General features: G+C 34.3%; 1 protein-coding gene across 2 annotated transcripts in view; it reads left to right on the top strand.

The window, feature by feature from the left end:
* The window catches only part of ELMOD2 (ELMO domain containing 2), a 31,594-nt gene extending 5,076 nt beyond the window's left edge, over positions 1-26,518 (top strand). The window contains exons 3-9 of one of the 2 annotated variants that reach the window (XM_058721316.1): positions 2,132-2,212; positions 8,079-8,176; positions 8,423-8,552; positions 11,080-11,213; positions 14,427-14,495; positions 15,987-16,120; positions 22,927-26,518. In XM_058721316.1, coding sequence (XP_058577299.1) covers positions 2,201-2,212; positions 8,079-8,176; positions 8,423-8,552; positions 11,080-11,213; positions 14,427-14,495; positions 15,987-16,120; positions 22,927-23,072 — 723 coding nt within the window. In that variant the 5' untranslated portion in view covers positions 2,132-2,200 and the 3' untranslated portion in view covers positions 23,073-26,518. The remainder of the gene's footprint in view (positions 1-2,131; positions 2,213-8,078; positions 8,177-8,422; positions 8,553-11,079; positions 11,214-14,426; positions 14,496-15,986; positions 16,121-22,926) is intronic. The other variant, XM_058721315.1, reaches the window with a different exon arrangement.
* Positions 26,519-26,536: the final 18 nt, after the last annotated feature.

The following is a 26,536-nucleotide window of genomic DNA, read 5'->3' as shown; positions in this document are numbered from 1 at the left end:
CAAAAATTGTGGAAGAACCTCAAGAGGAATTCTGAAACTAGCTGCTCAGTGTCACCGTGTGTAACTATTGTTACCATAACTGTAACAACAGTTTTGGTCACAGATTTTACTAATGGGATTTTGTGTGTAGTAAAATTATGCCAAATTTATGTGGGACCATACATAAGATTTTACTTTTTAAGAACTCTAGTGCCTTGGCCGAATCTTTGACCAAAGATTTGAGCAGTGCTATATATTCAACATTCCACCAGAGTCTTTGCAATATACAAAAGAAATAAAAACCAGTGTTGAATATACTTATGAATAGGCAATTTGTGAAAGTATAGATAAATAGAGGCTGAAGTGTTTGGGAACTTTAAGGTAGGGGTAATGAGTTAAAGAGCAGTACAATGTTTATTATTTTTTAATCTGATATACTGACTCTGAAAAGTCCTTTTGAAAAATAAACATTTGTATTGTTACAGTTTTATTAAAAAGTATAGATTGCTAATAGTGTTATGTAGGGCATACTAAAAAAAAGGATGGGTGGTGAACAAATGTAGTTACTGAATTATATATCACAGAAGCTTTGTTTTCTTGAAGTTTGAAATCTAAAATAAACTTGTCAATAAACAAATGGAGGAAGCCTCATCAATTTAAACATACCATTTCTGGTATGTATTGCATCTCACATATTTCCAATTACTTTGTAGAGTAAAATCAAATTCTGATTTTGTGATATTTCTACTAACCTGATCTACTTTTTTATGTACATGAGAAAAGTCTGGGTTCAAATCCTGATTTTATCACTTGCTAGTTGTTTGACTTTTGTGTAAGTTACTTATTTTCTCATTGTAAAAGGAGGTGTGAATGCCCAAGTGATTGTTTTAGGTTAGGAGATATTAATATGAAAGCAGTCTAAGAGAATGCCTAGTACACGATAAGTATCCAACAAATAGTAATTATTGGTGATATTAATGGGATTAAACCAATATACACTACAAGATTTTGAGAACTTTAAAATATTCATGAAAGCTTCTTAGGTATTTCAATTCTCAACATTACTGATGATTGCTGTGAATAAAAGTGATTTTAATCTAAGGCCAGTTTCCTAAAGCAGTGATAGAATGGTCCTGTTGGGTTGTGAACTATTTCATAGTGGAAATTCTTTTCTTGACTGTTAAAAATTGAGTCTCATTTGCTGGTATTTTAGGCTAAGGACTACTTATTAATTATATATTAAGATCTGTTAAACTTTGGGATTTATAAATGAAAATGGAAACTTTATTAGAATTTGAGGAGTCTAATTCAGTATTCTGCTAAGAAGCATGGCTGCTGTGGAATGTATGGTAATGTTACAAAACTTCACTGTACTAATGCATATACAAGTATTTGAAATATTTGAAATTTAGGAAAAGAACACTGTCAATCTAATAGTGTTTTTAACTGGCTGCATTTGTTTCAATTGCAGCTGCTGTCTTAGCTTTTAAATAATAATAACATTCTAGCTGTGGAATAATAAATTAGTTTTATGGCATCAGTTTAGTCGCCTGTGGGTCATTGCTATAGTGATGTGTATTTGCATATTTTTTGGTCTCTAATTTTGCAAAAGCTAGACTTTAAGTACCCAACCTTTAAGTATATAACTACATAGGCATGGTGTTTCAAAAACGAAATGTTCACAGACTGTGTATACAAACACAAATGTATGTATAATCTCCCCAAATTTGCTTGCATAGTGAAACTTACTGTTGATATTTGCTGCCTATGAATATGTGTTAATCATGTAATTTGTAATCTATCAAGGCAGGTATAATAAAAAAGACTATATTACTTTAATGTTCATCTAATGTTTTATAATAAAATCATATGTATAAGCATATATATCTTTTCTTACAAAATATATGATAAGTGATTCATATTTGTTGTTCTTATACTGTCACCCGCTTTTTCTTTAGTAAAAAGTAAATGATATTGGGAAAATAGTCTTTGGGTGCTTACATGGTTTGAGGTTAAAAAAGAAAATTTTAGAATTGCTGACCTCAGAAATTCTCTGAGTACTATATATTCCAGTATGGAATATACCTTCAAAATGGTGGGGTACATAAGAACTAGAAAACATTGTAATGTTTTATATTTATCCTCCATCCAGGCTGCTATTTTGTTTTTGATGGGGAAGCAGACCTACCAAAAAGGTAGAGAATAAGCCAGGGATTGACAGATGGATAAAAAAGTAAGAAACCAATTAACTGAATATTGTTTCAAGAAATATACTCTAAACATAAAGACACAAACAAATAGAAAACAAAAGGATACACCATGCAAACAATAAGCATAAAAAAGCTGTTGTGTCTTTGTTTCAGAAAATATAAACTTGGAGTATTACCAGTGACTAAATACTTTTTTGTATTGATAAAAGGGTTAATTTATCAAATACAACATATTAAGTGTATGCACTTATTAACAAAGCTGCCAAATACTTGAATAAAAATTGACTCAAAGGGAGAAGTAGATGAATCAACAATTGTAGCTGGAAATACCTCTCAATACTTGATGGTACAAAAAGACAAAAAAAATCAGAAGGGATATTTACCATTTGAACAATACTTTTAACCATCTTGATCTAAATGGCATTTATAGTCAACAAATGCAAATGCAAAATGCACATTCTCAAGTACACATGGAATATTTATATAGACACATCAATATGTGAGTCTTTAAGTCTCAATAAGTTTCAAAGGTTTGAACTTATATGGAGTATGTTTTCTGTCTCCCAAAGTACTAACTTAGAAGTAAGAAAAGTATGACATCTAGAAAATTCCCAAGTATCTGGAAGATAACCCATGAATTAGAAAAGAACTCACAAGGGAAATTAAAAAGAAAAGAAACAAAACTGAACTCAGTGATAATGAAAACACAACATATCAAAATGTAAAGTGCACCTAAACAGCTTTTAAAGGCCTTAAATCAATGATCTATGCTTATGCCTTAAACCAGAAGAGAGCAAATTAAACCCAAAGTAAGGAAAAGAAAGGATATAATTAAAAGATAAAAAATTAATAAAATGGTAAACAGACAAAAGTAGGAAATAACAAACTCAAAAACTGATTCTTTGAAAAGATTTGATTCTTAGTAATATTAATAATCCTCTAGGAACATTGATCAAGAAAGAGAGGAAACCCAAATTACCAATATCAGGAATGATAGAGGAGACATCAAACTACAGTCATTAAAAGTATAAGGGGATGCTATGAATTTATCCCAATAAATTCTGTAGCTTAGATGAAAGGGACAAAGTCCTTGAAAAACACAATTTATCAAAACTAACACAAAAAGAAATTTAAAAATATAAATAGCCATATACTTAACAAATGGAATTTATAATCTAAAAGTATTGCACTAAAAACTCTCCTTCACTAGTGAACTCTTATTAAACATTTAAGAAGAAATAATACCACTATTACATAAACTCCTAGAAAATCAAGTAGGAAGGGGCGCCTGGGTGGCTCAGGCGGTTAAGCGTCCGACTTCGGCTCAGGTCAAGATCTCATGGTCTGGGTTCAAGCCCCACGTCGGGCTCTGTGCTGGCAGCTCAGAGCCTGGAGCCTGTTTCAGATTCTGTGTCTCCCTCTTTCTCTGACCCTCCCCTGTTCATGCTCTCTCTGTCTCAAAAATAAATAAATGTTAAAAAAAAAAAAAGAAAATCAAGTAGGAAGAAACACATTTTGTGAAGCCAGTATGACCCTGATACTAAAACCAGACAAGGACAGTATACTAAATAAAAATTACAAATCAATATCCTTCATGAATATAGATGTAAAAATTCTTCATTAGCAAATTCATCCCGGTAATGATAAAAAGGATATTACATCATGATTGAGTTTTCAAAATCAATGAATGTAATTCACCACATTAACAAAATAAATGAGAAAAATAAGATCATTTCAATAGATACTAAAAAACTATTTTGACAGAACTCAATACCCATTTTTGATTAGAAAGCTAAACTAACTAGGAATAGGAGATTCTTCATCCTAATAAAGGCCATCTGTGAAAACCATGCAACTAACATGATACATAGTACTGGAATATTGAATGCTCCCACATCGAATGGGGAAAAAGCCCAGGATAGTTACTCTCTGATTTTATTCAGCCTTGTACAGGAGGTCCTAGGTAGTCCAGTAAGGAAAAGAAATCTAAAACATATGATTAAAGAGAAAGAAAGAAAACTGTCATTATTAACAGGTGGAAGAGTTTGTGAGTGCAGAGAACCCTAATAAATCTACAAAAACTACTAGCATTATTAATAAATGAATTTAGCAATGTCTCAGGACACTGTGTTTCTGTAAGTTAGCAACAAACTTTTGGAAAACAAAAGAACAATACCGCTTACAGTAGCATTTAGAAAGAAAGTACTCAATGATAAATTTAATGAAAACTACACAAGACTGCACTAAAACTCGTTTTCCTAAGAAACGTTAAAAGCACAAAGATTAATCATCAATTGGAAAACTCAATATTGTTAAGATGTTAATTCCCAAATTGACCTGTGGATTCAGTGCAATTCCAGTCAAAATCCCAACAAGCTATTTTTGAAGAAAGTGACAACTCATTCTAAAGTTTATACAGCAATGTAAATTTCCTAGTACACCCCAAGTAATCTACTAAAAAAACAAAATTAGAGGACTTAAACTACCTGAATTGAAAACTTTCTAGGCAAATAGATCAATATAACAGATGAGAAACCAGAAATAGACCACATGTAATTTTTTCTTAGAGTATGTGTATGTGCACATGTATAGGAGCAGGGGAAGGACAGAGGGAGAGGGAGAGGCAGAGAGAATCCCAAGTAGGCTCCACGCCCAGTGTGGAGCCTGCCACCAGGCTCTGTCTCCCAATGGTGAGATCATGACCTCAGCCCAAATCAAGAGTTGGATGCTTAACCAGCAACCACCCAAGTGCCCCATAGACCACATGTCATTTTTAACAAGGATTCCAGAGCAATTCATTGAGAACAGGAGAGTGCAACAAATAGTGCTGGAACAATTGGATATCCAAATTGAGGAAAGTCGGGGCTCAACTCCTATTTCCCCTACATGTGAAAATTAATTTGATACGTGCTTTACACCTGTGTTTAAAATTTTAAAGCTGCTCAAAATATTGGAGAATATCTACCACCATGGGTTAAGCAAAGTTTTCTGTTAGAGAAGATAGAGTGCTACCATTTAAAAAAAAGTTGAAAAATTAGGCTTTATCAAGATAAAAACTGCTTATCAAAGATGTCTTTTAAAAATGAATTGGCAAAAAAAAAAATGGATAGGCAAGCAGCATACTGAGAAGATATTTGGTTAGCACATATATTTGGTTAGAGATTTGTATCTAGTAAAGTACTTTGAGATCTCTAATAAAAAGACAACACAGTTTTAAAAAGGGGAAAAGCCTTGAATAGTCACTTCACAAAGGAAAGAGATGCATATGCGTGTATACACACATATACATGTATATAAATATATATACATACGTACATATACATGACATGGAACATATATTCATATATATGTACGTATAAAAGTATATATAAATAAAAATGGCCAAAAAGCACTTCTAAAAGTTCTCTACATTGTTAGCAGGGAAATGCAAATTAAAAGCACAATAAGGGGATGCTACATGCACACTAGGATAGGATGATGAAATTTCCTAAATGAAATGGGCTGACAGCACCAAATGTTGGTGAGCACCTATGGGAGTATAAAATGCTACCATTACTATGGAAAATGGTTTTGGCAGTTTCTTCAAAGTTAAACATATCCTGTGTCTTAGCAATTCCACTCTTAGGTGTGTAAGAGAAATGAAAACCTGTATTTACAAAAACATAATAAAGGATCTTTATGGCGACTTTATTGATAATCATCTAAAACTGGAAACCGTGCAAATACCCATCACAAGAATGAATAAGCAAATTAAGATCTATTCATAAAATAGAATATTACTTGACAGTGAAACAAATTACTGTTAAAAGCAAGAATGTGAATGAATCCTAGGAACATTGAAAGAAGCCAGACACAAAAGAGTACCTACTTTCTGATTTGATTTATGTGTACACTACAAAGTTATGATGATAGAAATCAGGGTAGTGGTTGCTTCCTAAAAGAACCGTTGATTGAGAAAGGGCACGAGGGAACTTTCTGGGGTTATGGAAATGTTCTACATCTTGATAGGGATGTGTAATACTTGGTTATGTGCATTTGTCAAAATTGATCAAATTGAGTAACATCTGTTCCTTTCACTGGATCTGTAATATACCTCGATTTTTTTTTTAAAAAGTCAGTCTGCAGGAAAAAGTATTTGCTAAGAGACTAGACATTGTTTCTAATATGAACTCTGAATTTATGTAGGGCTTTAGCAAGTTCAGTCACTCATTCATTCATAATGTAAGAGTAAATAAGAGAGACAAAGCCCGTTGGCAAATATATAAAATAAAAGTAAACAAATATGGTGTAGTCAGTGCTCTGTCACTGAGGTATGAGCATAAAAGGAGGTAGCTGACTCCAGGGCCAAGGAAGGCTTTACAAAAGGAGGTGATACTTGATTAGGTTTGTCATGTTTTAGGAGGCAAAAGGCTTCTATCCATGGTAAAGGTAGCCCTTTCATTAGTCCTGAGTTTTAAGCTTGAGTTTTAAGCTTGAGTTTTAAGATATTTCCTGTAGGCATATGACCTCAGCATTTGACCAACTAGACCTTGTTGACCATATGTGTATCTTTACTGTCAGTCTTTGATCATTTTCCTTCTCATTTTTTAATTTACTTTGGGGAGTCTTCTTTTTCTTCCCTTTTCTTCCTTTTAAATAATAGTATGCATTGCTGTACTTATCTTTTACTGAAACAGTTGCCTTCCCACAGGTTTTTATCTGTTAAATATCTCCATTTAACAATTATTTGTCACTTATCTTTTACATGCAGGATATGAAAAGATGAACTAGATACAATCTCTGTCCTCAAAGAATTTTCTACTTAATATAAAAATAACTATAATATAGAAAGTAGAATATATCATAGAAAGGTTATAGATAAATTATTATGGGGATTCAAAGAGAGGAGAGGTTAATTCCACTTGAATAGAATCAGTGAAGGCTTCTTTGACCTGGTATGTGAGCTAACTTAAAAATGGGAAGTATTGATATGTTAGTGATTGGGAAAGAGCATGCCAGAAGAAAGGCCCAGGATATGCAGAGGTATAACTCCAGGTATGATGAGAATATTTTGCCTGGAGTTATAAGGGATACCAGAGAGGATTTTGATGGTAGTTTACAGAGGGATAAGAGTTAAAGAAACTTTTTAAGGGTAAGAAAGACCTGAACTTGTTTGATTGTTGAAAGAAGGATCCAGTGGACATTTATAGGACATATCATGTAAGAAATCTGCTTTATATGCATAGAAAAAAGACTAAGGATATCTGTTACCATGGGCTATGTCTGGGGGGGTCAGTAATTACAAGAATATTTGAGTTCTTTCTGCTCTTCTGCATTTAAGTTTTTTAACTTTTTTTTTTTAATATTTATTTATTTTTGAGAGAGAGACAGAGAACGAGTAGGGGAGGAGCAGAGAGAGGGAGACAGAATCCAAAGCAGGCTCCAGACTCTTAGCTGTCAGCACAGAGCCCACTGTGGGGGCTCGAACTCACAAGCTGTGAGATCATGACCTGAGCCGAAGTCAGAAGCTTAACCAACCGACCCACCCAGATGCCCCAAGTTTTTTTTAACTTCTGCATTAAAATTTTTGTACACATATTTTTGTTATGTAATTAAAAAAAAATTATATATCTGCTTCATGCACCCACTGTGGTGGTAGCTCATTTGCTAAGAACTTACCAGTTGAGAACCTATTGATTCCAGTTGAAGAAGCCTTTATCTGATACATCATGCTGCTTCTCTTTTATATATGTTTGTATGTATGTATGTATGATTTTAGCCCTAGTGAAGCAAATTTGGTTTATTTTACATTTTAATATATGCATTGTAAAGACTAAATGCCCCCAAAACTTACTGTTGTGTTTCAACTATAAGAGATTTTCCTCATTCAGCTTTCTTTCACATAAACAGGTTTTGCAGAAAGCAACACTTGTTGTTCAGAGTGAAGTAGACAAATGTGTAGAAGATATAATGAAGGAAAAGAATATTAACCCTGAGAAGGATGCCAGGTATGCTGTCTTTACAGTATTCTCTTTTATTATACACTTGTATGGTGAGGTGTGGAGATCACATACACAGTTATAAAATACTGGAGCTGAAGGATTTGTAGAGATCATCCATTTCAACCATTTCACTTCACTAGATGAGGAATTGAGGAGATGCTTTCTAAATACACATATGAACCACAAGCTATGGAAGACATTATTGTGATAAGAAGATGTGATTTTTAAAAATAATAATTTTATCGTTTTCAGTTTTAAAATCTGCATGAAGGCATGCTTACTGCAGATATCCGGTTATAAACAGCTCTATTTGGATGTAGAGAGTGTGAGGAAAAGGCCATATGATTCTGATAACCTCCAACATGAAAAGCTGCTTCTCAAGGTAAAATTTTGTTTTCAGTATTTGGAGTTATTGGACACTGGAAAAATAAATTGGGCTTGAGCTAGTAAGGTCTGTGTGCAAATTCTAGAGGCTTACACAGTCATCCAATTTCTTTGCCCCTTTTGTTGGCAAAAGATTTTGAGTTAACTATTTTTATAATCTGATAAGCCTCTTTAAAATATATTCACATAAATTTTAATGTTTTTAATTCTGAAATAAAAGATAAACTTATTAAGAGAGATATCTTTTTAACTGATAAGTATGAGTCCATAAGCTTCAGATGTTCCCTCTACTTTTTGTATAAATCGCTCATTTAAGTTAGGCATTTTTTTTTTAGCTTACTTTCAAATTGTGAACATGGATGTCCCATTTCATATTATTATGTCAAATATTTTAGGATTTATGGAATGTGAATTGCCAAATAATGCCACCACAGATTTAAAAATTAATAAAGTAATAAAATTTACTTTGAATTTTCCTATTTCTTATTTCTAAAGTATAAATACGTGAGGCTGGTGAGAGGCCAAAATTAGAGATTAGTATACCCGGAATAAGCTTTCCAGATCATCTGGTCTAGCATCTTCATTTTAGGTTCAGGGATGAGGATTCTAAGGCCCAAAGGAGATAAAGTAATTTGCTTTAGGGCCAATTTTATTTTTAATGGTTAAAGTCAAAGAAAATAGCACATTGTACTTGGAGTTAGGAGTTTGTTATACATAAAAATGCTGTAGAAAGAGGCATTAGTAGTATCCAAGTAACAGTAAGAGACAAGTTAAAAAAAAAAAACAACCTGTTTTTCAAAAAGAGTATAAATACATACTTCACTTAATTTTAAAATTAAAAATAAAACTTGATTTTGTCAAATGAGGATGATGAAAATACGTATCTCAAAGGGCTGTTAGTGTAGACTGAATTTGTATATTTAAAGTTATAGAAAAAAAATTAAAAAAACACAAAGTTTTAGAATTGTGCTGGGCACTCACTGTGGCTTGGCCTCTGTTTATATCCTCATTGTTAATCATTATTCCCTTAACTTCTGACCCTTTTTACATAATACCTTCCCTTTAGAAGGGGTAAGATGTAAATCCAAGCATTTTAGTCAAGGGAATTTTTATCTTAGTGATTCATCATGAAACCCAGTTTTAAAGGTAAAAAGCCAGTTGCTGGCAGTGAACCACCCAGCCATTGCACAGACTCAGCAGTCTCTGTGGGTAAAGTAGGTACGTGTTTCTGTAAGTGTAGTTTAAGGCCCACCTTCACTAAAGTTAACAGTTAACGAGTGTCTTAATATTTAGAATTGAAGGTTCTACTTTTACCCTATGAAATCAGAATCACCAGAGATGGAACCCAGCAGTTTGATATTTGTGTATTTTATTTTACTTTATTTTATTTTTAATTTTTTTAAGTTTATTCATTTTGAGAGGGAGTAAGTGGGGGAGGGGCAGAGAGAGAGGGAGGGAGAGAATCCTAAGCAGGCTCTGCACTGTCAGCACAGAGCCTGATGTGGGGCTCAAACTCACGAAATGGGAGACCATGACCTGAGCCGAAACCAAGAGTTGGACACTTAACCAACTGAGCCATCCATCATCAAACCCCTTGCCAAACTCATGGAGAGATGCCAATATGTTAGTAAAAAGAGAAGAGACCAGGTAAAATCTAATGTAATGCCTGGATTCACTTCGGGGCCAGAGTCTTGACCCTGTCTTAAAGTCACAAGTCTTCACATTTTATTTTAGGTGACAGGATACTCCTTTCATTAGGAGTCCTTTACTCAACAATGCCTGAAATGGTAGTGAAATGGAAAAAAAATGCAGGTATTTCTGTTCTGCAAATATTCACAAACTTTTTAATAATTTTTATAAGTCTGATGACTTTTGTGGTATTGAATTTAGAAAAGGATTAAATTTTTTCAACTTTATTTTGCTTTGGTTAGTTTGTTGCTAATATTTGATTTCTGTTCTTAAATCCTCAGTCTTAAGGAACATATTTACTTGAAACCAAGCCATATTATATTTTTCTTTTAAAATTATGAAAATTTATAAAATAATGATCCTATGGATTGAAATACTAGCAGTCTTACTTCTTCATGATTCCCTCCCTGTCTCCCTTCTGATTAGGGACTAATCACTCACCATTAGAGTGGAGCCTACTTAAGTATTTAGTGTTTGAGGCAAGGACCAAGTACCTAACAGTGTTTTTCTTAAGGAGGCAGTTTACCAATGCTGGTATATATGTATTACTTAGTAAATAAAGATACTACACTGTTTTAGATATCTGTATACTTGACACTTTTTCAAAGTCTACTGTTCTTTATATCAGTCTTTTAAGTTAGGGTAAGTACGCTGCATTTTTTAGGATAATTGTAATGTTCTCTTAAGTATAGTTTTTGTTGAACCTATAATTTGTCTACAAAAGCTATTTAACATTGAAAGCATTTGACTTAACTCATATTAGCTATGAGAAGAAAAATGTCTTGGTAAATTAAGAACATCACTATTATTTGTAATATGGAAGCATGTTTGTACAGCTTTGGAATCTTCTAATGCCCACGAAAAAGTTGAAGGCTAGAATCTCCAAGCAGTGGGCCGACATTGGTTTCCAGGGTGATGATCCCAAAACAGACTTCAGAGGCATGGGCATACTTGGATTAATCAATCTCGTGTAAGTGAAAATAAACTTTTTTTTCTTCTTTAAGTGAAATTACATGGAACCTCCAATATTATTAAACTCTAATAATTGATCTAGTTGTTTCACACTTTCTCTGAATTTGAATAGCTACACTGCTAGAAGTATTTACTGATGTGCTGGCAACAATATGAAAACATGGGAAAGATTTTCTGTGTGTATGATTTCTTTGCTTACTAATATCTTTCTTCTTCCTTTCTCTCCCTGGCCTCCTTTCTGATACCTCTTAAGTAATTATATACACTCTTTTCTTACTCTTTTTATCTTCTTGCCTCTTCTCTCGTGATTCTCTAATTCCATTTTGGGAAATACAACTCGATAAGATACAAATAAAGTGTCTTCACACTTATTCTTCACCATCTGTAACAAGTGATCCAAAGCCCTGCCTTTTCAGAGCCTATATGAACTCTCTCTTTTTGTTTTTTCCTCCTTTAATACTTACACTTGGGCACATACATGAAATTCCAAAATACGTGATTAAAGTCAGAATTGATGGCAAAACTATTCTAGAAAATAAATTGAAAGATTAATATGGATGTGGATATGCAAATTAAAAGATTCTAGTGTTTGGGTCTCTCCTCGAATTGTGATTTATAGACTATAAAGTGCCTAGAATGGGAAATGTAACCAGTAGCAAAGTTTGGATGGTTGTCACTGTGAAAAAATTATTCCTAAAACTGTGCTCGATTGTTAATATTGAGAAAAAATGACTAGATTTGTATGGATAAAGCTATTTTTGGGGAAAACAGACACAGGAGGGTTTTGATATCTCCAGTTTTTTTTCCAGTTACAAAAGTATTTAATTTTCTGTAATATCTAAATTTTATAAGTGTAAAGATTCCCTGTAAGTACAACTGCCAAAGATGTAACATAATATAAAAATAATAATTACAAAAAGTGAGATTGCCAGTTTTCTACTTCGATAAACAAACTTCCAGTTGGAATTGAAGTAGAATAAGTGCAGTTTGTTTCCACTTGGAAGAATTATAAAATATTTTAAAATTCATTGTTTTTCAGAACACATGGATTCTTTGTTCTTAACCTTTAAAAACCATCTTTTTTCTTGGTACTTGTAAATTACACAGATACTTGAACCTCAGTTAGCTGAACACTATTCTGATGTTTCTTTTCTTTTTATGAGTAACATTGCTTCTTGCTCTTTTCCTAAGAAATCGAGATTTTTCAGCATTTGCCAGGGAGGCACTTAATTTAACTTAACATTGAAATAAGTTGGTAGGATTTGATTCAAGACTGTAGCAAGGGATTCCAATAGACCTTTAAATGATTTACAGACACTTGTATCGGAGCTAATATTACTAATTTGAAAAATGACCAAGATGCACATATGTTAATAGTTATTTGATTGCCAATGATGTACTAGAGATGGTTGAAAACAGAAAAAATCAGAGCTGATTCCTCTACAGTTACATTTGTTGTTCTGTGTATGGAGCTATGAGTCTTCGGGGTCAAAGTAGCAATACAGTCAACAAGCAGGCGAGCTGTTCAAATATCCACATGTAATTTATTTATCTTTCTCTGCCTTCGTTATCTAATCTCTTGAGATATTTTGTTGCTTTGAAATATAGCTGATAGTTTGATAATAATGACTTAGGTTGAATGAATGTTGAGGCAGGTGTAGAAGAAGAAAGGATACTGTGCAGAAAATGAATTCAACAGAGACTGAAGAATTCAAGAAGAAATCTGAATAGAGGAGCAAATAGAAGCAGGTGACTAGAAGAACGTACAAATTAAAGCCAAAACTGTATGTAGGAACGGAGAAAAGTTAGGAAGGAAGGAGAAGGATGGAAGGCGGGCAGGCAAGCAGGTGAGAGGGAAGGAGGATAGGAAGGAGGGAGGGAATTCAGTGCAGATTATTGTAAGGAATAATTTTCCTTATTGCACAGATGTTCCTTTTTCTTAGATGCTGTTAAGATAGGGGTTGACTATAAGTTCATCAAGGAAATTAAATACTGTTCTGTGTTACAGATTGAGTATTTTAAGAGTAACTTGATTATTGAAATAATAATGTAATACTGAATTATATTAGTATCATGTATGAAAATGAAATATAAATAGTTTAGTAAAGGCATCCTTAGAGCCAACCTAGGGATAAAGAAGAAAAATGAGAGTATGTAAGGAAAGCATTGCACTAAAACCGAACTTTTCCTTTTTGGGGAATTATAGATCCCTTTGAGAATCTGATGAAAGTTTTGTATATTCTCTCCCCAGAAAATGTATACTCAGGAAAATTATGCATAATTTAAGGTGGTTCATGGGTACGCCTTCATTCATGAATGATCCTTCATTCACAGACTTCTGAGTTAACAACTCTTGTTTTTTAATGGGTTGAATGTTAGAGCCAGTAAAGAAAAATGGAAATCTATATTATTAATCTATAGAAGGAAAATTTGGTTAGAAATTTCTGTACTTTATGAAAATCTCAATGATTATGCCCTCTAAAATTTAAATGAGCCATGGAAATCCACTTTTTATTCTACTTCTTATCCTCATATAAGTATACATGTATATGTGTAAGAGTACCAGTGCGTCATGAGGTGATCCAGAAGGTTGAACAGAAGACTAGTCCCTAGCTTTAAGAACTCAAAGAAGTTCATTACTATAAGCCAACAGGATGTATGAGCCTGCAAACAGATAGCTTTATATATTTCTCTGTGGTATCTGCTAATACTTCTGTTTTATGGCCAGCATTTTAGTTATACCACTGACCAAGGAGGATATTTTTAGTGCAGAAGAAAGGCTATTGACCTTCTTCTCTTTGCACGGAAAACACCATTACACAATACTGACCTAAGCTGCAATAGAAGAAATAAGCCAAGGTGAAAGGATGATGTCCCAACAAGCACACATGGACTATTTTATAGAAAATTTAAAATCACAACAAACAAACAAGAAGAACTCTAGATCTGTTTTAAAGATAGATTGAACGCCTCTTGTTAAATCATTTGTTTGCTTAAGTACTTTAAAGCCTTGCCCTGTACTAACAGGATAGGCCTGATAGCTCAGAATTAAATTTTGACTCAGAAGCATTTCCGAGTCCCTGAAATGATTTGAGATGGAGATTGGGATGATTGTGGCAGTGTTATCGTCTTAACAGTAGTTTTTTAAATTTCTCCTGGATCTCTTCAATTTGAATGATGTATTTTATTATTTTTCCTAAACTTCTTAAAGGTATTTCAGTGAAAACTATACCAGTGAAGCTCACCAGATTCTTTCCCGTTCAAATCATCCAAAATTAGGGTAAGCTGAATAGATCAAGGCAACTATAAATTCTTGAATGTTAAAGTGTTGATGAGATTATCTGGATTTGAAAGTATTTCATGGTATTTTAAAAAATGAGATTATTTTTAATAAGAACTTTATAAAGGATATTGCATGATACATTATTTTAAAAGTTAAGTGGATCATAAATCAGTTTTGTATTCAGTATATTTTTGTCACAAGATATAGTTTGTCTATAAAATGGGGGTAAGGAACTTTAAGAAGGTTTCTTGAGGAATAGATTTGAAAATAGGAATAGGAAATAGCTTTGAAATAGAAATAGGAAAATGAAAAATAGCTTTGAAAATTGTGAAGTGAAATGCAAATGAGGCCCTATTATTAGCTTTGTCATTATTATTTTATTCTTATATTCCAATGAGACCTATCTTTGAAAAAGCGTTAAAATATTACATTATAAAAATAAATACTCTGATAATGGAGAAAATGTCAGGTTACCCAGTGTGTGTTAGAAGTCAATGAGAGTGTATGTAGTACTCTTTTTAATTTTTTTAAGGATTTTGGTTTTTGGTATTTGTGTGACCAAAGCTTCATATTTATTTATTTATTCATTTATAGCTTTACATATATGTGTGTGTATATACATACATGCACACATATGCGTGTATATACACACACACAAACATATATATTGGATTTTTTTTTCAGATTTTTATTTAAATTCTAGTTAGTTAACATAGTGTAATATTGGTTTCAGGAGTAGAATTTAGTAACTCATCACTTACATACAACATCCTGTGCTCATCACAAGTGCCCTTCTTAATACCCATCACTCACCTAGCCCATTCCCCACTCACCTCCCTCCATCAGCCCTCAGTTCTCTATAGTTAAGACTCTCTTATGGTTTTCTTCTCTCTCTCTTTCCTTACCCTATGTTCATCTGTTTCGTTTCTTAAATTCCACATGAGTGTAATCATATGGTATTTTTCTTTTCCTGACTTGTTTCATTTAGCATAATATACTCTAGCTCTGTCCACATTGTTGCAAATGGCAAGATTTCATTCTTTTTGATGGCTAAGTAGTATTCCATAGTGTGTGTGTGTGTGTGTGTGTGTGTGTGTGTGTGTGTGCGTGCGCATGTGTGTACATACATACACACCACATCTTCTTTATCCATTCATCAGTCAGTGGACACTTGGGCTCTTTCCATAATTTAGCCTTTGTTTATAAAGCTGCTATAAACATCAGGGTGCATGTGCCCCTTTGAGTCAGTATTTTTGTATCCAAAGCTTCATTTTTACTTTCTTAGATTATATCCAGAAAGTCAACAGCCTCTAAAAGAACAGAAATCTTTTATCTATTCTGGTTTATTTTTCTTAATAGGTAGAGATTATTATAGAATCAATAGTGTATTAGAAATGGATCAAAGTAACTTTTCACTGATTTCTTGCATAATTTTAAAGTTATGAGCTGTTTGGCTAGCTGCTATAACTGGTAATGTTTCTGACATAGGTATTCTTATGCAATAGTTGGAATCAACCTTACTGAGATGGCTTATAGCTTGCTAAAGAGTGAAGCTTTGAAGTTTCATCTCTACAACTTTGTTCCTGGTATACCGACAATGGAACACTTTCATCAGTTTTATTGTGAGTATTAAAATGACTTAAAACTAGATATTTCTAAGAGAATCTTTAAATCATTAGGAAGATATATAATTTAATATCTCTATTAAGTATATAACTTATGCTTTTATTTAGGGTCTTTGAAAAACAGGGAAATAATGGTAGATGGGTCCCCAAGAGTATTTTACCATCAGTTTCTATATTTGCTGAATAAAAAAATTTAGCAAGGCAGTTTTTTCACATATATGCAAATTTAGGATTTATGCAGTTTTTCTGTAGACATCCATTTTTGTAGTCAACTATAAAATGAATTTTCTCTCTTGAATACTGGTTAGTGAATGCTGCTGAGTCAAGGACAGACCATTCACAGATTATTTTGTTAGTCTTGTAAGAAAATTTAAAGGAACGTTCCCCACCTCCTATCCCCACCCTCCCCCCCACCTCTTTTCAAGGCTAGGTTTTCTTGTATTAGGTTGGTGGTACTTAATAACTGTTCCTAATGCTGTCATTATTACCACTGTTCCATTAACTTTTATTGTGATGGTATTTGCACACTGAAGGTTTAATCAAATGAACTTATCTTGTGAAGCTATTGCTCAGAGGCAAAGAATTTAAACCTAGCATAGTTTCCCATTCTACTTTTCTTGATCTTTTTGTAACACCTTTTGCATGCTGGCAGGATATAGGAAACTAGTTAGGTAATAAATTGCCAAATCATAACTTCTTCATCTCCATTGTTGAAGGTGTCATCCAAGTCTCTCCTTCACACAGCCTCCCCGGCCTTCACTTGATCTCTTACTCCCGGCGTGTCGCTTCCTAAATTTCTCTTGCCTTTATCTACTTTTTCCCATCCCCCTTGTAACTGCATGACATCAGGCTTTTGTTACTAGATTACTGTTTTAGCTTTTTCACTAGTCTTTCTCTGATGACCTTCTTCCAGTTCTTCTACACATTGAAGATAGGACTATTTAAAATGAAAATCTAGGGGCGCCTGGGTGGCTCAGTCGGTTAAGCGTCCGACTTCGGCTCAGGTCATGATCTCACGGTCCGTGAGTTTGAGCCCCGCGTCGGGCTCTGTGCTGACAGCTTGGAGCCTGGAGCCTGCTTCTGATTCTGTGTCTCCCTCTCTCTCTGACCCTCCCCTGTTCATGCTCTGTCTCTCTCTCTCTCAAAAATAAATAAACATTAAAAAATAAATAAATAAATAAATAAATAAATAAATAAATAAATAAATAAAATGAAAATCTAATCGTTTTGCTCCACTGCCTACAATTCTTTAAAAGGTTCCATTAGAAGGCCTTTCATAATCCATACCTTGGTAACTTCTCCAGGTTCATCTTCTGCCAAACACCAACTCCCCACAGTCTGAAATTTAGGCACCCTGGTCTTCTTTTAGTTGAGCAAATGTGTCGTGCTCTCTCTTGACTCTGGACCTTTCACTCTGCCTGGAGCACTGTTCTGGTCCCTCCTTTCTTTCTAGGTGATGCTACTCATCTTTCAAATCTCAGTTTAGACATGACGTTCTCAAGTCTTATCAGAGACTTTGTTCCTTCGGCTACCCATTTCTTTCTCTATTATTCTTCTCTTCTCCTCTTTTGGAATATTTTTATCAGAACTAGTGACCTGCTTTGGTATCTCCCATTCATTCATTCATTCATTCACTTGCTGTGTGTCAGATGCTGTTCTGGGCACTGGGGATATGGCAGAAATGAGGCAAAATCTCTGTGTTTATGGAGCCTTCATTTTCCAAACCAAAACGAAACATTCCCTTAGTGCGGCATCTACCTCCAGTTACCACTCCCATTTATCTGCTCCCCTTCTTGTTGAACTTTTAAAATAAATGCTGTTTTCACTTCCTAACTGCTAATCTTTTTTCTAACTCCAGTTTGGTTTCTCTCCCTACTACACTGCTAAAACGGATTTTTTCAAATACATGAACAACCTTTTTTGTTGCCAGATCCACTTGCCACCTTTTTTTTCTTCGTGTTATTTGATACTTTTAGCAGCACCAGGCGTAAACCACCATGCCTTTCTTCTTGCAACCTTATCTGGGCTTTTCTGATGGCACATTCTTTTGTCTTTTCTCTGGCCCCAACTGACTCATCCATAGACTTTTTATGCTGAGCCTTCATCTACTCCCTTACTAAATGTAGGAGCACCTCAGAGCCCAGCCCTAGACCCCCTTCTGTCTTCAGCCCTTCATTCTATCTGCAAGTGGTTTTATCTAGTCCCCTGTTTGACATACCATATATGTACTAGTGATGCCAAAATGTACATCTTCAGCCCAACCTCTCTCTTTAGCCTCCAGCATTTGGATGTCTAGATTTTTTTTTTTTTTTTTTTTTTAATGGAAAAGGTTAAAGGATCTCATACGGATGGGCACACAAAGTAGGAGTTGATACAATGTGTTTTCAGATGGAGGGTCAGGTTTTTCAGGTCCCTAGGACCCCTGTCGATGATCTGCCTGGGGGCACTGGTTTCCTTTACCATAGCAGAGTTATCATTGTAGTTTTATTTATACACCCTCCTGGCCCTTCCTGACTGTACTGGAGATGTCTCTGTGCCTTGGCTGCTCCCAGATACAAACCGTGAAACCGGGTCAGTATAGCCCCAGCATACCTATCCATTAGTACAGACTCTAAGTGTGTGTGTTTGTCCTATGAGCTGGGAAGAGACCCTTCCTTGCCTTGGGTCAAGCTCAGCCAGTCTCCTTTTTTAGGGGTTGGGCATTTTGAACAGATTTTTATCCAAATCTGCATCATCTTTTCCCTGTTCTCCAGGTCTTATCTTTCATCTTGTTGCCAGGGAACTATTTATCCCCATTAGTCTTGTTTGATTTACTCTCCTAAACCTCTCATTGACTTTTAGCATAGTGTCTAGACTCCTGGGACTTCACTGACGGCCTCTGATAATTTGTTTTCTCTATGAAATATATGCTTGTTTAAAGATGCCAATTGAACATAAAACAAATATAAAAAGAAACAATCAAAAAATTCTCCCCTCCCCCAAATTAAACATTTTACCATATTTAAGTAAATACAAAGTGTGGTAGGTAAGAACGCAGTGCAAAATGACTTCTGCCCAGTATTTTTTCCCCTATTTATGGGTAACACGAGCATCTTTGAATATTGTTGATCTCAGTGCCCTCAGCATCAACATCTTGTTTGGCTCCTGTCTAGGAAGAGCATCAAGGTAATATCTGAGGTGCAAAAGTCATTATAGGACCTTCTCAGTTGCCTTGTTTTTATCAGTTCTAGATTCATAAGAGCTGTGCATCATCCTAGAAACAATTAAGCTTATGTCTCAAATTTCTTGGAACATTTAAAGCAAACACACACACACACACACACACACACACACACACACCTCTCTTAATCTTATACACTGGAGTTTCCTCCCCCAAATTGATTTTTATACCTTTTACTGTAAAGTTTTATGTCTTTTTAAAAAAAATCTTTATTATTATTATTATTATTATTATTAATGTTTATTTATTTTTGAGAGAGAGCACACATTGAGCGGGGGAGAGATGTGGACAGAGGATCCAAAGCGTGTTCTGTGCTGACCACAGACAGCCTGACGTGGGGCTCAAACTCACGAACTGCAAGATCATGACCTGAGCCGAGGTTGGATGCTCAGTCTATTGATCCACCCAGATGCCCCTAAATGCTTATTTTTTGAGAGAGAATGAGCAGGGGATTGGCAGAGACCGGGGGAACAGAAGATCCAAAGCGGCCTCTGTGCTGACAGCAGAGACCCGATGTGGGGCTCTCACTCAAGCTCTGTGAGATCATGACCTGAGCCGACACTTAACTGAGTCACCCAGGTGCCCCTGAAGTTTTTTGTCTTAATTGAGGTTTTATTCTTATATTCTTTATTTTTAGATATTCTTTTTAGATATTCTTTTAGATATTCTTTTTTAGGTATTTAAATATTCTTTATTTTTAAGAGCATATTCTAACTAGAAAATAATTTCAAACCTTATTTGTTGGGGAACCGGGCCCAGTTCATTTGCACAAATCAATTCCAAGGTCAAAGTTTTTGTGTAGGATAAAGAACTATAAAAAGATTAGCTTTCACATATATTATTTCCCTGTGATATATCTCCATCTCCCATTCCCCTCGTTATCCCTACTGCTTTTTTTGTTGTTGTTACTGTTCTCTATAGACAAGGCTGGAAACAAGTGAGTGCCAATTCAGTTTCTTAGCTCCATTGTCACCCTTGTGTTGTATGTCAAAAATGCAAGCAGATATCCATTGTCACCTGAGTGGTTTGGTGATTCAAAAAAAAATAACTCAAGTTTGTATAACAGAAAAGTTATGGCTCAATAACAACTTTATTGAGGTATAATTTATATACCATAACATTCACCCATTTCAAGTGAACAATTCAGTGAGTTTTGGTAAATTTGCCGAGTTATACAACTAACACCATAGTCCACTTTTAGAACATTTTTATCATCCCAATAAATCCCTCATGCCAGTTTACAGTTAATCCCTGTTCCTATGGTTACCTTCTTTTAACCCCTTTTGGAAAACCTTAAGTGCCCCTGTGGCTTTGGTCAGGGACAGTAAAAGCATACGGGGAATTTTGAGGTTAGAAATTTTGTATGGTGTTTCTGTTGAGTCTAGTGTTTGAAACCTCCTAGAGGCAAAACAGCAATAGATGTGCTTTGTGGATACAACTCTTTTCCATCCTTTTCTGCAAGGCTTTCGGAGTCTTGCAAGGCCCTGTCAGCCCTCTGTAATTTTGTTCTAATCTCCTGCAGTTTCCTGATGTCTCATTAAATCAATTTAGCCATTATAGTCTCAGGCTGGTCTTTCTCTGAGACCAGTTTACATTATAAACCAACAACTCCGTTCTGAAGCAAGAAATTGCTAGTACCTTATACTTGCGCAGTTTGTTCGAAACCTAAATACTCATTTGCTTAGGCAGTAATGAAAAGCAATTTAAAGGACTTACAAGAATGGTAAATAGATGAGATATAATTGCCAAAAATAATAAACCAAAAATATCAAGTTTGCATAGATGTCTTAGTTTTCATACTACCCAACATATTAATCTCCAATTTTTTTATTGTACGTCCCTATCAATATATTGGGAGTAGGCATGGGGGGGAGCAAAGGATCAATTTATATATGAATGTATAATTTCTATAGATGTACTATTCTAATGTATGCACAAAGTAAATTTTGAATGAAATAAAGATTAAAAACAATACCACTTAAAAATAAGTACAAGATTACCATTCTCAGTTTGGCTTTTGGAAATGAAAAGCCCTCTGCTCAAAGAGGCCTTATTCTTTGCTGTTCTCATATATCCTAGTTAACAAAAATCTGTTTTATCATATCAAGAGATTACTTTGAAATCTTTTTTAAATTGGCCTTCTTATGAAGTGATATTTCAATTTTGAAATGTCATGGTTCTTAACTGTTAGTATTTGCTTTATGACTAATTTCTAAAATGGAATTTACTTTTTTTCATATTAAGTGATTATGATAATCTAGTCACACTTTTATGTAGTCACTGTCTTTCCCTCCCCTCCTCCATTTATCTGAAATAAGTCACTTCTATCTCTTATTAAAAATCCTCTCAGAAGAGGAAATGAGATTCTGGTGGATACAAAGTCTAATTTATAACATAATAGAGACCACTTTCGAACTATATGATTTGGGCAAGTTACTTAAGCTCTCAGGGCACCTGGCTGGTTCAGTCACTAGAGCATGCGATTCTTGATCTCAGCATCATGAGTTCTAGTCCCATGTTGGGCATAGAGATTACTAAAAAAAAAAAAAAAAGTAAAAACTCTCTGTGCCCCCCATTTCTTCATCGGTAAAATGGGAATAACAATACCACATCATAGGCTTGCTGGGAGAGTAAATACACACATGAGCAAGTGGTGAGCACGACTGTAGTAGCATTTGTTAAATAAATACATACATTTGGTTGAATCCAAATATGGTTTAAGAGTGATTTTAAATTCACATTTTTTGCTTGTAAATGTATCTATTTATGTTTTTATTTTTATTATGTACTGTTAATACTTTGAGGGTTAACTTGGCTACTGTCATGAGGATATTGAAAAACAAAAACATTAAGCCTACTATTTAGAGTTTGTGTATACTTTTTTTTTTAGTGTATATGCTGCCAAAGCAAGCACTGTGTATTCTTTTTAAAAAGAGAAGATGTTGATATTTCATTGAAGAAAGTAGAAATAATTATTAGATTTATAAATCAATAGAAAATGGCTTTTGTGTACTTTATCCTTGTCTAATGTCTTCTTGATATTTCAGACTTTTTGTTTACTTGAGGGGGGTGGAGAGAGAGAGAGGAAAAGAGAGGGGGGTGGGTGGGGAATCCCAAGCAGGCTCTGCACTGTCAATGCAGAGCCCAACGAAGGGTTCAAACTCACGAACCGTGAGATCATGACCTGAGCTGAAATCAGGAGTTGGACGCTTAACCAACTGAGCCACCCAGGTGCCACATTTTCTCATTACTTTCATATTTGTGTTTCAGGGGTCTCTGGGAATAACTTTTTTTCCTATTCCCAAGGCATCTTTTGACAGTACTGTCTCTCTTACATTTGAGGGATTTTATTGATACTTGAGACAAACAGTAAATATACTAAATATTTTATTGAAATTCCTGCTTATTTTGAACAAAAATATTTCTTATAAGGTTTTTCAGGTTTCTAGTAGTTTAATATGATTTCTGATTATTGTATTTTAATATATAATTTAAAGGATGGTCCTGTACTTTAAAATGAGGTGGTTTGGTTGTGATTTCCCTACTGAGACTATATTTATGTTTTGTTTTTCTTTAACCGCAGGTTACCTTGTCTATGAATTTGACAAGTTTTGGTTTGAAGAAAAGCCAGAAAGCATTATGTATTTCAACATGTATAGAGAGAAGTTTCATGAAAAGATTAAAGGACTCTTACTGGATTGTAATGTATCACTTACTTTAAAAATATGAATCATCCGTAGTATCTTCTATTTCTACCACATTTTGCACACACAACAGAATTTATATGTTGTAATAGAAAGTATCTGATCAATTACACTCCTTATATATAATTTCCTACAAAAAGATTTCAGAAATTCTATTTAAGAAAGCTAGTGGACAATCAGTGTATGTTTACAGTTGTTTATACACTGTTTTCCAAAGGTACCTTATCCTTCCAAAGATCCCTTCTGTAGAGTCCTGTGAACTACAGTTTGGAACTTGGGACTTAGCCCATTTAGTGTAAAAGTACAAATCAGGTATTTGTATTTAATTGGTTGATTAAAATGTGTCAGAATCAGTTTTCATTTTTATGTGTTGTACTATCAAGTCAGTATCGGAACCTTTCAAAGCTCTTTTAAGATTTTTTTGTGTTTTAGTTTGGAGATGATTGTTCTTTTTCTTTGTCATGTTTTCTTCCTAGGTTAATTAACAGGAAGAGTAGTTCTTCATGGTTTTCTTTGTTTGCATCTCAATCACATGCCCTAATGTTGCTTCATTAGTAGCAAAAAGCATTGATATGTCAGACAGGATAAAGAATCATGGCCTCTTCCTTTTTGGTTTCCCTGATTATTTAGCATAATGGATAATGAGAGAATGACGGTATTGGTGACTAGCTTTTTTGTTTCTAAATACCACACTTTAAAATCTCACAGTGGTATTTTAAAGCTTAAAAGCATTTTCTCATCTTCAGTTATTTGCTTTTCAGTCAGTTGTAGAAAAGAATAATAATGCTTGGTGTGAAGGCCTTTTATGAGGCTTCTCTGCCTGTGAGTGTTTATGAAAAGAGATGTATTGGCTAAGAAAATCTCGACTGTATTCAAAGGACAGTGGCTATTTCAATAAAACTGTCTTTGAACTTATACAAAAGGAAAACTTAAAGCTTTTCAAAAATACTGGTGAAACATCATTGGTTTATTTTATTTACGATTAACTGTTGCTTCTTTTTGCTTTGCCTCCATGGTGTTTCTGGATAATGGTATATGGACTTTATGGGTATTCTTTGAGTTAGTGGTCTGTGGGATTCAAAAGTAGCCTGAGGATGATGACTGTGCATTTCGTATAGCTTTATTCTCCTAAAATCTCGGGAGGGCATCAAGTGCTGTCAAGGATTATATAGTGATGAGCTTCTCATGGGAATGATTTCTTCCTTGTGTGTTTTAGACATTTGTACTCCTAGCAAAACTAAAAGAGTTTGAAGATAGGTTTGTCTGATCACTAAGTTCTTAAATCCTACAGAAACCGGCCTATTAAAGACATATTTTAAATATGATGAGAGTTAGCCCGTCTTTAAATGTGTATATCAAGTGCTTAACGACTGACTCATGTGGTAGCAAGACCCGAGACTTTCAGTGTTCGTTCATGTCTCTTTACAGACCTCTTTCTGCAAACTTGTCAAAGAGAGGTAAAAAACATCTGAGCGGAAAGTAACAGATGCAGTGTCGTATAGCACACACATTGAAAGCGCAGCATCAAAACTATTACTTTCTCAACAGGATAAAGCACGTAAAAATTGGGTTCCCTTTATTATTGATTGTGGTGGTTTAGTGTCTCCATATCACAGGCATTTAAAATTGGTTTCTTGTAGGAGACTTCTAAACCCTGGGATTATCTCAATTTTTTCTTTATGCTTTCAGTGCATTAGTTTCTAGCTCTGCAGTTCTAGGAGATGTAGCAAAATCCTGGTAAGGATCAGGTGCTAACCATTAAAGCTCATTTTATAGTGTTTACTATTACATGGAAAGCAATTCTGTTAGTCTTTTAATGTTTATGCTGAAAATTCTTACCTTTATATTTTAATCTTTCAACAGCTGAGGTCTTGAACTGATTTAAACCTTTGTCAGTATGCTTAATAAAGAATGACACAAGTATGTATGGAAGGGAAAACTTTTTAAAGTAATCAAGTTTTTCGCCTTCTATGGAGGAAAAACACTTTGTAATAATGTTTTGAGAATGTCATTTGAAAGTTTGGTCAGTAATACGTTCTTTAAATCCATCACTGTTTGTACAATATAGATACTGTCCTGCTCTTGCTTCAGAAAACTCAATAACCATTTCAGAAGCTCTGTAGTGAATTGGTCTAAAAGATACCAATAAATTCTAAAGTTTGATAGTCTGGAAGCCAAGCTAAGCGTCCCCACTTGTAAATTAGAATGTAACATAGTGACATACGTGAAAAAATATAATTGTGTCTCCTGTCCTATTTTTCCTTGCTTTCAGCATATGTGTGTTAGAATTTTATGTAGTCTTAAAATCCATGTTTAGGATCTTCCCTGTTTCTGTAATAATGAATAAAATACCAAAGTAGTGATAGAATTGAAGTAGCAGGAAAAGCAGGAAAATTATGTTTGTTTTAGCATCAGAAAAGTGAATCGATGTTAAAATCAATTTTTGTATATGCCAGATCAAAGAGAGCGTGCCAGTGACAAGAATGGTGTAAAAATAGAATTATACTGGTCGTAGTTCAAGTATGTTCTGAAAGACAATCTTTAGGGAAATGGGAGAATCAGGGGATATCAGTATGTCAGTGAACCTAGATCAGCCTCTCTTTGTATATAAATATGGTGATATAGTTAGATATAAAAATCAGTGTCTTACTGGCACCAGTTTAGAAAACAGGATCTTTTTCTTAAAAAATGCCCATCCTGATTTTTTTTCTACTTTAGCAGCTACTTGGATTTGTATGTATTTTTCTATGTGAAAAATATATGTACTCTTCATTTTTATTCCAGTATTAATAATTGTTTAAATACTGTTTCTCCCCTTTGCATTCAGCGAAATAGAACTTGGTCAAAGATTTGCTCAAAGGAGCAGCATTACATGAGTGGAAAGTGGAAATCTCGTTTCCAGAGCAGAAAAGATTACACACTATCATGGCACAGAAGAGAAGTTTGGCTTGGAGGGCAATAATGTTTAGAATTAATGATCAGGGGCCAGCAGCTATTTTCTCAGGATAAATGGCCCACCTAACTTCTCTCTGAACAAGTCTGGGGAGGCTTCCTTTCCATTTTCACATTTATGAACCTCTCCGCACAAGCAGATTTTTAACAAAGACGAAGGGACTTATTAAACATCTGAGAGAAATCATGAGTGAGCTGGTTCTTTTTTTCTGGCTTCACCTTTTGACAAGAAAAAGTTTAAATGTAGTTCAGGTAAGACCTAACTATTATAGGGCAATCCTTTCTTCTTTCTTTCTTTCTTTTTTTAATTATAGGGCAATTCTGTGGTTCTGTTAATGTATTAAAAAAATAAGCAGCGGCTTTCCCTGGGGGAAAAAGTGCTGGTTGTCAACTTAAAGAAATCGATTTTTGTCTACTTTGGATAAAACAATTAACTTCATATGTAAAAGCAATAGTTTAAATGTGATGTCATTTTGTTCAGAATGTTGTGAACAAATAAAAAAGTGTGTCAAAATTGTTGAAAGCCGCTCTGCTAAT

This window comes from Neofelis nebulosa, chromosome 3 (genome assembly GCF_028018385.1).
Source record: "Neofelis nebulosa isolate mNeoNeb1 chromosome 3, mNeoNeb1.pri, whole genome shotgun sequence".
Classification (NCBI taxonomy): Eukaryota; Metazoa; Chordata; class Mammalia; order Carnivora; family Felidae; genus Neofelis; species Neofelis nebulosa.
This window is presented reverse-complemented; position numbering and strand designations above follow the sequence as displayed.